Source organism: Lycium barbarum, chromosome 4, assembly GCF_019175385.1.
Source record: "Lycium barbarum isolate Lr01 chromosome 4, ASM1917538v2, whole genome shotgun sequence".
Taxonomy (NCBI): Eukaryota; Viridiplantae; Streptophyta; class Magnoliopsida; order Solanales; family Solanaceae; genus Lycium; species Lycium barbarum.
In genome coordinates this window covers 3159442-3170453 of record NC_083340.1, presented here as the reverse complement: position 1 = coordinate 3170453, position 11012 = coordinate 3159442, and the positions used below count along the sequence as shown (strand labels likewise).

Below are 11012 nucleotides of genomic sequence, written 5' to 3'. Positions count from 1 at the left end.
AAGTATATAGATAGACAAAAGGGATCACTTGACATCATAAGAAAGTGATTGTATTATGACAAGTAGTATGTCTCAAAGTTTAGGTCATCTTATGTGTTTAAATTTATTTTAGTACTCTATATTTTAGTTAACATAGAATCCGTTGCGTGTTACCCTTCTAAATAAGATAAGTATATTTTTAGTTATTTTTTATATTTGTATATTTCTTGTCTTTTATATTTGTATAAATTCTTCTTATTTTTTGGTAAACTGAAAAATATTAAAAATGATTACAGTATTTTAAAAGCAAGGGTGCTTGAGTCCATCAGGAGAAGAAACTCCACACCCTAGAGTGCATTTTCTCAGATTATTAAATCTTCATCATGTTGTTCTCATCTGATAGAAAGTATGCACATTGATTCGCCTCTCTCCAGATGTTGTTAATAAAGGTGTTGTTGATATTGAACAAATATCTACCGTCTTTAATAATAGTCTTAAGAGGATGATGTTGTATTTCATCATGATTAATCATCGTGACAACAAGTAGACAATCAATTTCCACTTCTACTTCTTGGTATCCATTAGTTTAGCTGCAGTTAACCGCTTTGTTATGCTCCATAATTCTGTTGTGAAGCTTATCATAAGTTTCATCTTACCTGAATATCCTAGTAACCATTTTTCGTGATCATCTTTAAAAATCCTTCTAAAAACATCATCTCTAAACTGTATCTTGACACTACCATCAGTGTTCAGCTTTATCTTTCCAGCACATGAAGAGGAAAACCAAGCAACTAGTTTGACCTTATTGGAAATAGAAGCTTGAGTTGGAACTGCAACAACCCAAATCATGAACAGGGGGATTTCATTATATTATCAATTACTACCACTTTATACCAGAGTCGATCAATATATTTCCAACCTTTAGATCAAAATTCCCAACTTCAACGGTCTCTCCAATTGTTAATAAAATGGTATAATATTTAATTATCCATCTAATTTAGGAATTATTACATAAGTAATATGAGAGTCTTTGGATAAGATCAAGAAAAACAACAAAGATATCTTTACCATTATTGTCCCCAAAGCTAATTGTAACCATATACTTTCCTAGGGCTCCCTTCATATTCAAGATTTAGGAAGAACAGAAGAAGAATATTCAATGAAAAAACTAATATATCTTACCCTTTAATATGATACGAACATGGATGTGATTTACGTGCATGTGAGTGTTTGCAGTTAGCAATGATTTAGGACAATACCGTGGATGATTTACGATCTCTACCCAATAATTATTAGTTTGAAAAAAATATAAAAAATAAAGTCAGATAAGAAATCTAACCTTAGCTTCAATGGAATTATTTGTTGTTATGCATCAACAAGATTGTGTGAAGTGATAAATACTTTTTTTCATTTTTAATCAGAAGTCTCGGTTTCGAGTCTTCATGAGTATAAGTATGAGATTTTACTGTGAATCCGAATTTAGTTGTACCCCAATGAATACACCGAATACCGGCTGGTAGGGGCGTACATGGACCGGGTTGGTTCGGGTTTTTTAAAGACCAAACCAAACCAATTGCATCGGGTTTTTATATCTAGAAACCAAACCAAACCAACAAAAGTCGGGGTTTTCAACCTCGGGTTTTATCGTTTTTTTCGGGTTGCTCGGGTTTTTTCCGGTAAAGTCTTCATACAAAACATATAACTTATACTTCAAATATTTTTTTAGTCCTAGTAAGATACAATGATCTAATTAAGATATTTATTAAGAAAATAACACAAAACGTGATGAGAGATGATATTGTACTAAAATATTCAACGAAAAAAATTAATGAAATTGCATAATATAAAATTATCATAATCTAAAAGTACTAAATTATGCTACAATAAATACAACTAATTTATAAGGCATGTAAAAATGATCATAATCTAAAAGTACTAAGTTATGCTAAAATAAGTACGGCTACTAAGTATTAATTACATGACTAAATATTAAAAAAAAAAAAATAAGTTATGCATTTTCACTTTCTAAACTAATATAAAACTAAAGAATAGATATCAAAATTATTGTCATTCCAGTGTTAGATATGAATTTCTTTTGTTAGCATTAGTATTGATTTAATTTTTGTTGAGTTTTATTCGAGTTACTAATATCATTGAGCTATAAAACTTATTAAACCATTCAAAAGTCTAATTCCAAGCTTGGAATAATATGTTAAAAGACAAAAAATTATGAAAAAGTTAAAGAAACATTTATAAATTACATTATAAATAAATATTTCTATGTATAAAATGTGTTTGAAATTTTATAAATGTAATGTCGGGTTGGTTTAATTCGGTTTGACTTTTTTTAGTTAAAACCAAACCAAACCAATAGTGTTCGGGTTTTTCTTTTTAAAACCAGACCAAGTCAAACCAAACCACTAGTCGAATTTTTTTCTCGGTTTGGTTTGGATTATCGATTTGGTGCGTTTTGTCGGTTTGCTTTGTACACCCCTACCGGCTGGAAAATCAAAAAAATATGCTATATATACATCTTGATGCAATGGCAAAAATTTTAGTTATGCTTGTCCTCCCTACACACTTGAATTTTAAATATGAAGTGTGATCATTTCTAGAACATGAATCTTTGTAACAAAAACGAAGCAGAATTAAAATACACAAAAAGAAACACACGTACGGTTTTCCTATTTTGTCTTTTAGGTATTAAAAATGAACACATGATCCGACATGATTGTGATTAAACTAACAACGTAGTAAGTTCTTAAAGTTCCAACCAAACAGCTAAGCAATTCAATTATGTTATCCATTCGTTTGACAATATGATTCTCATATTCGCCGACATTTAATTGCATTGCAAATTTGGAGCCTTTCGCAATAATTCAATACGAGATTAGTTTTTAAATCTTTGAAACATAGTCTACGTGTTCATTTTCATGCATATATTTCAATTTTCAGCGAGTATAAATTGAACTATTGAGAAGAAGTAGTTTGAGGCTTTGAGCAAATGGTACAAAATAACATGTTACCAATTTGAATTTAAATATGCGAATAACTTTACGAAGATCTTACGTGTTTTATATTACTAGTCCCGTACATTATAACGTAAAATGTGTCATATAACTAAAGAGAATTTTAGACAAATTGGACTTCAAAGATTGGTTTAAAAAGTCCCCACGAAATCCTCTAAAGTCTGCAACAAATAAGGAAGGATAAGATTTATGAAGAATATCTTGTATGAGTTTAACTTATGCTCACTAATAGTATACAATACTTGGACATCATTCGATTAAGATGACTTACAACAATAAATAACTACCTGTAATAATGATCCTTTTTTGTAAAGTAAATAACCTATTATAAACTCTTAAAATATACTAATAAAGGTAAACATTCATTACGTTATCGTTGTACACATTCGTGAAGCATTTTGTAGAAAACCTAAGAGTTCCAAATTTCTATAGAGAATATTTCATATTTATCCTAGTGTTTGGTAAAGAGATTAGGAAAATGAGGGGCCTTGTACAGTTCATTAGTAGTGCGCTATTAGCACATACTTACGTACTAAACCACCTACCATATCTCAAGATTGTATTTTCAAAAGAAATATAGTATACTATTTTTTTCAAAGAGAGTTTTTTTTTTTTTTCCAATTGTGGGGGTGGGGTGTTTTACGCGTGCGGTAGATCCTTTATTTAATTTTAATGGAACTGTTTAGCAACCATTCAATATTATACAGTAGCACTTACAATTACAAGTATAAATAAGGCATCACTTCCACTTCAATGTTCATTCCACAAAGTACAAGAGTTTCTTAATTTCACCAGGTTAGCAAATACCCACTTCATTTTGTTGAAAGTTTTTGATTCTTTTACAAGAATTTTTTCAAAAGATGGTGTCCATTTCAAGCAATAACCAAAAGCAGCAGCTTCTTTCAAAGATAGCAACTAATGATGGCCATGGTGAAAACTCAGCCTATTTTGATGGTTGGAAGGCTTATGCAAATGACCCTTTTCATCAAACTGAGAATCCAAATGGTGTTATTCAGATGGGCCTTGCAGAAAATCAGGTAGGTGAAGATAAAAAAGATATATTCTCCTATATTTTCTTGATAAAATGGCTAAAGTTGAAAACTTCTAAGAGTTTTTGTTAATAAATTTCTCTTTCTTTTGATGTTTTTTGCAGCTTTGCTTTGATTTAATTCAAGAATGGGTGGTGGATAACCCAAAAGCATCCATTTGCACAGCTGAAGGAGCTGAAGATTTCAAGGATATTGCTATTTTTCAAGACTATCATGGCTTGCCAAAGTTTAGACAAGTATGAAAATTATTTAATCCATATTATTTGTTGCTAATCATTTTTCTTATTCATTAATTATTCAGTGTTCTGATTAGTTTATGAAAAATAATTGTCAGGCAGTAGCAAGGTTTATGGAGAAAGTGAGAGGAGACAAAGTGACATTTGATCCAGAAAGAATAGTAATGAGTGGAGGAGCAACTGGAGCTCATGAAATGCTTGCTTTTTGCTTGGCTGATCCCGGTGATGCTTTTTTGGTTCCTACACCTTATTATCCTGGGTAAGAAACACCTCTTTTTTCAATTAACTAGTATCTAAAATTCACTAGAGCGATTAATTTCGATTTACGCCGCGTAAAATCTATAAAAAAGACTAGATCAAAAGTTTACCCAATCTCAGAACTTGAATCAAGAAAACCTCATTTCTTTCACAAAAGAAGGAAATTTTGTTTATAATTTCTTTGAGAAAATCCTAGTTAATCCAAGTTTTATTTATTTCTTTTCAATATGGGGTGGCTCGTATCTTTTAGTACAAATCACTATCATAAGTATCCCCCCTTGACCTGCGTATTTTTAACTTATTTTGGTGATTGGACCTATTAAAATTATTGGTGTGGGACATGAAATCAACTACTTTCTGCACAAAATAGAGAAAGTAGGTCCTAAGTGACAAGGGTCAAAAATTTGAGACAGATCAGAATCTCACTTTTTATTAAATTTTGTCATTATCGATTTCTTTTTAATTAAATTTTGTCATTATCAATTTCTTTTTAGACTCATTAAGTCCCATAAAGTCATGCATAATTGATGCATAATTGATTACTATTACAAACACTAACAAATATAATGAATGTCTTATTAAATGTTGTAGAAAGAATATTAAAAAACTTGCAGGGTTTCCAAGTTTGCTAGTAAACTGGATTGATGAGGTACTAAAGTAATTTTTCCATTTGTAATATTGCAGATTCGACAGAGATTTGAGGTGGAGAACTGGTGTGCAACTATTTCCAGTTGTTTGTGACAGTTCTAATGATTTCAAAGTCACTAGAAAAGCCTTAGAAGAAGCATATGAAAAAGCTCAAGAATCCAATATCAACATTAAGGGCTTACTTATAAACAATCCTTCAAATCCATTAGGCACTCTTCTTGACAAGGACACACTCAGAGACATAGTAAGTTTTATTAACTCGAAAAACATCCACTTAATATGCGATGAAATCTATGCTGCCACGGTCTTTGATCAGCCCAAATTCATCAGTGTTTCCGAAATAGTAGAGGAAATGAATGGGTGCAACCAAGATTTGATCCACATTGTCTATAGCTTGTCCAAAGATTTGGGATTTCCAGGATTCAGGGTCGGAATTGTTTACTCATACAATGACACAGTAGTGAACATTGCTAGAAAAATGTCGAGTTTCGGTCTAGTGTCAACACAGACACAACATTTGATTGCATCAATGTTGTCTGACGAATTTTTCATTGAGAAATTCATTGCTGAGAGTTCCGAAAGGCTCGGAAAAAGGCACGGGATGTTCACAAAAGGACTGGCACAAGTTGGAATCAGCACATTGAAGAGCAATGCTGGTTTATTTTTCTGGATGGATTTAAGGATACTTCTTAAAGAACCAACATTTGATGCTGAATTAGAATTGTGGAGAATTATTATTAATGAAGTGAAACTTAATGTTTCACCAGGTTGTTCTTTTCATTGCTCTGAACCTGGTTGGTTTAGAGTTTGTTTCGCGAATATGGATGATGATACTATGAGAACTGCATTAAAAAGGATAAGGAACTTTGTGTTTCAGACAAAGGGACTTAATAACAAAGCTGCAATTAACAAACCATGCAGCAGGAAGTTTAGCAAACTTCAAATCAGCTTATCATTTCGACGATTGGATGATTTCAACTCACCAGCTCACTCTCCGATGAATTCGCCTTTGGTCAGGACTTAAAGGGAAAAAAATGGCTTAGCTTGTTCTTGTTGTTTGTCTAATAAGAGGAGAAAAAAGTTCCTTTGTTGTAGTGATGTGTGATAGGTTTGATATATAAATTTAAGTATTTGATTTCACAGTCTGATCAAGAAAAAGAAAAGAAACAAGTTCAGAGTGCTTTGTATTTTTGTCATCTGAATTTTTCTTATCATCCCATCGTAAAATGTATTATAAAATGGGATTCATTGTGGAATTTTTATCTGTTCTTGTTTTTGTTTTTTGTTCCTTCTTCATGGAAGTGAAGGAGGCTCAAAGTTGTAACCAGAACTTTTATAGTTGCGTATAATGAATGGTGTTCTCAGAATTTTTTTATCTTGGTTTAATTATAGTTGCCAACCTAATATTATATGGTACATGGTTGATAGCTATTAGGTAACTAAGTCAAGAGTGGAAGCGGGCTAGTCTCAGCAAATGCCCGGTAATTTAGCATTGAGAACAAGTAAGATTATTAGTTGATTTATCCACTATTGTCAGCACGATATAAAAGATTATCCGGAGGCTGTCTGAAATAAATAGTAATGATTGTCATTCCTAATCCTAATAAATAATGATTGCCTTTTTTATATTAGAAATCTGTGGTGTCATGTGTCCATAAAGGGGCTCGATTAAATCCGGATCATACGGGGAAGTCTCACGTTGGGTTAAAGCATTTTCTATCAAAGGCGACTTCATACCCACGTCATATTACTGATGTAAATAATAATTCCTTAATTAGCTGGTGAATTAATTATTAAACCATTTTATTAACAGTTGGAGAGACGAAGTTGGGAATTTTGATCCAAAGATTGCAAACATTGATTGACGCTGGTAAGTTTGTAACTGAAATTCATGCTTTGGTTTGTTGCATCGGAAGAATATATAGAAATTTAAAAATGAAAACAATATTCTTTCTTATTTAGAAGGGTAACATGCAACGGATGATCGAGCTAACTAAAATATAATAAAATAAATTTAAGCATAAGGTGACCCTAAACTTCGAGACATAAAAAGGATAATTTAATTTATGTACTATTTGTCATGATACAATCACTTTCTTATGATGTCAAGTGACATTTAATTTGTGTATCTACTTGCTGTCGGAGACATATTCAACTTGTAACCTTTAAATATTGGCACTTTCCAAACAAATTCCAACTAATATTGAACCCCTCTTTGATTGAATCTCTCCTTGATTTCAGATTCTCAGACACTAACAAGAAGTGTTAAAGCAAAGAATTAAAAAAGAAATTTTAAAAGTTATATAATGTCTGAACTGCTTCGAGCACAAAACCAGGAAAAATTGCATCCAAAAAGAGGTCATCAAAAAGCCGTCTTCTGGCTCATTCCTTAGCAGGCAGGTGTGCGTCTCACTATTTTGCTCCCATAGTTGTTCCTAAAGGATGGATGCCCTAGCCTTCTCATCAGCAACTTGCATTTATTTTCATGATTCAGTTTGTATCAACTTTTGACCAATTTTTTTTAATACAGATAGAATATTATCGGCTCTATCATTTTTTTTTTATTAAGAAAAGAGTTGTTAAGGTGATTGGCTTTATCGTTTTAATGTAATTGAAAAGATATACTCCCTCCCGATTAAAAAAATGTCCACTTAACCTTTTTTTCTTGGGTCAAAAAAAGTGTCCACTTATTAAATCAAGAAATAATTAACTTTATCTTTTCAGATTTGCCCCTATTAAGTGTTGTGTGATCAGATCCCAATGCCTATTTAATTAGGGGTAATTTAGTCAATTTACATATTTTTTTTCTTAGAGTGAGTAGTTTCTTAAGGGATATGCAAATGGCTAAGTGAACTTTTTTTTTATTTGGAGGAAATAGTATATATTAATATTGAATTTAGATGATGAGCTAACTAAGTTAATTCTTGTTAACTTTCATTTTACTTTATTTTTAGAGGATCAATATCGATTTTCTACTTATTTCCAACATGATTCCAAACCATACCTTAAAAAAATTATATTGGAGGTGGAGGTAGCTTTAAAGAAGCCAACTTTAACAGCGCAAATGCAATGTTTTCAAAAGGAGTAAATTGTTGATTACACATGGAATGTCGACGTAAAACCAGTCTAGCTAATGACCACTAATTATCAACTAATTTGGTGATTATTGCCATCAAACGTAGAAAACGTGTACTCATGTGGCACCATGATTATATAGACTGTGACTATCACATAATTAAAATAGGAAAGTGAATAATTAGATTATATTAATCCCAAAGAGTGCGTGATTATTATTTGTTAATCACGATTGACCCTTTCTTCATCAATTAAATTTAGTGCCGAGCACTATGATTATTGTTCCTATTAACACTGATCCAATTTAAGAAAAAGAATCTTATGTACAGCTTCCAAATTAGTCTTTAACAAAGAACGTTAAACCAATATCACCCACCCACTTAACCTTGGTCCGCGTAGATGTTAGAATGCACATTAATTGATTCATGTTGGTATCTTATTTTTATTTCAAGCACTTGAAACGAATTAAGAATTTAAGTGTTCGATTTATGTATCAGAAAAAAATAGAAATTCAAGAAATTTTATTCTATCACTTGTATTACTAGAGGGAAAAGGAAATTTACCCCTCTACTTTCAAAGGTTGTCAACATCTAACCTCCATTGTACTATCGAGACAAATTAACCTCTATTTTAGCCAATAATAAAAAATATCCTTATTTCTAACTGTGCTCCACCGTGACCATTAAAATCCCACCTAGACTTGACATTTGGGTGAGGTAATCTTTAACTAAATCGTGAATAATGTATCAATTTAAAACGCCCTTTGAAACTTATGATCTTAATATGACATATGAAATTTGAAATAAAGAGTTATTATGTACTAAATATAGCAAATGATACTATATTTTTCGAAAAAAAAATATTAAAGGGAAGTGAGGAGTATTTACTTTTAGACTAACAACACCATATCCAAAATAATGACGTATTAAGAAAATCTGTTTGAGCAACTGTGGAAAACGAGTTGACTTATTTCTCTGTGCTAAACCTCTAAAGTTTAAAATAAAGAATGAAGATAATGAAAAAGGTCCAAATGTCTCTCCCCTTCTCTTGCCTTTTCACTTTTCCCCCCTTTATAATTTTATGTAGAGTACAATATTTATTTCTATGCCTCCTTGGCCGTGTACTCATATTTTATTTCTTGTGCACTATCTAAGTGTAGGTCTTCTTAATCAACCATTATTTGATGACTTAAGTTTGTTACACAACCATCAACAATATATTAAATTAGTATCTGACTTAAAACTTATACCAAGTCAAAGTCAGCATCAACTAAATTATGGGAGGAAGACGGAAAGAGAGATATTTGGTTGACTGAATTAATAGAGATCGTCAATTTTCTTTAAAAACACACACAATGAGTTGGGGTCCTTTAGGAGTTTGGACAGTCCTAACATAAATTATTTATTTGAAGAATAAGAGTTGGGTGTTTTTTTTGTCTAGGTACTTAGAATTAGAATGATTAGATGCTTAAAACAGTTTCATGATAAGTTTTACGCTTTGTTTTAAGAGTGAGAACATGAGTCTCACCCTTGAAAATTATTGAAATATATTGCCTACCAGTACTTATCAATCACTTTCATAATAAATATATTCTTTTTTCTGATCTAATTGTCTGATGGAGTATTAACTTCTATCATTTAAAGACAGCCACACTTAACCATCAATCTCATAGAACATAAGTTTTTGTTGCTGCCATACAGTATGCCATTTTTTGGACTTAAGATTGAAGGCACTTTGGTGCACTAAGATCCCACTATGAGCGGATTCAGGGAAAGGATCAATCCAGATTGGGTCTAATTTAAGTAACCTAACCTTGCATTTATATAAGTGGTTGTTTTCGTCGCTTGAACCTGTGACAACAACTTTTATTGTTGCGTTAAGATTCTGCTTAATTTTAGCTTAAAATTGAAAACCAACATAAAGTTTTGAATATCAAGAACACTCGTAATCTATATATCTATATAAAGTCGGGCATAGACCCAGTGTCGTGGCACGCCTCAAAAGCCAGCATTCCTATTTATCTATTTTTCTAGAATTTTGCCTTTTACTCTCTTATTTAAGTGTAAGTGCTCTAAATAAATAAAATTAAAATCTCCAAAAGTCACGACTATTAATTTTCCTTCCGATTGTATTTAACTCTTCCCTATTAAAGCTAATCCTTACATTATGCCTCTTTGTTGGGAAAAAACAGTTACACCTCTTTCCCTTCTCGCTATTTTTTCTCCCATTTTCAGAGTTAATCTGCTATTTTTTTCCTTAATTTGATGATAATTCGTGAAGTAAAATATTCAACACAGTTGAAAGACAAAACGGAAAAGAAAAGCCTCACCAAACAAAAGGAGGAGAGCAGGAAAACTATCTTTGTGAACAATCATTTATCAACTCATGAGTTACCGTGTCTTATTTTTGCGGATTTAAGGTGCTACCCTGTCCACCTACTTACAGCAATTTTTTTTAATTCTAATAGACCTAAAAGTGAACACACCTTGACATTATCAGATTTTCTTCATTTTAACAATGCATGTTTATAGGAATAATAATAGAAATAATGCAGGTACATATACGTGGTGTTCATCTTGTGGTGACTATTAAAAGATTGGCAATTTGAGTTTTAAACCAACTAAAAGATGTTGATATAATTTGCCAAAACCTACTATTGAATTATTTTAAGAAAAAAAACAAAAAAAAAAATACTTTCACAGATCAGTGATTATTGGCTAAATTTACTCCATATATTT

The 11012-nt window shown here is 31.5% G+C and overlaps 1 protein-coding gene across 1 annotated transcript; it reads left to right on the top strand.

Annotated features, from left to right (window-relative positions):
• The first annotated feature begins 3567 nt into the window (after window positions 1-3567).
• LOC132634854 (1-aminocyclopropane-1-carboxylate synthase-like) lies at window positions 3568-6566 on the top strand. The gene is made up of 4 exons (XM_060350967.1): window positions 3568-4045; window positions 4162-4293; window positions 4392-4552; window positions 5236-6566. Exons 1-4 carry the CDS (start codon window positions 3869-3871, stop codon window positions 6221-6223), a joined length of 1458 nt encoding a protein of 485 aa, XP_060206950.1. The 5' UTR covers window positions 3568-3868; the 3' UTR covers window positions 6224-6566.
• The last annotated feature ends 4446 nt before the right edge of the window (window positions 6567-11012 follow it).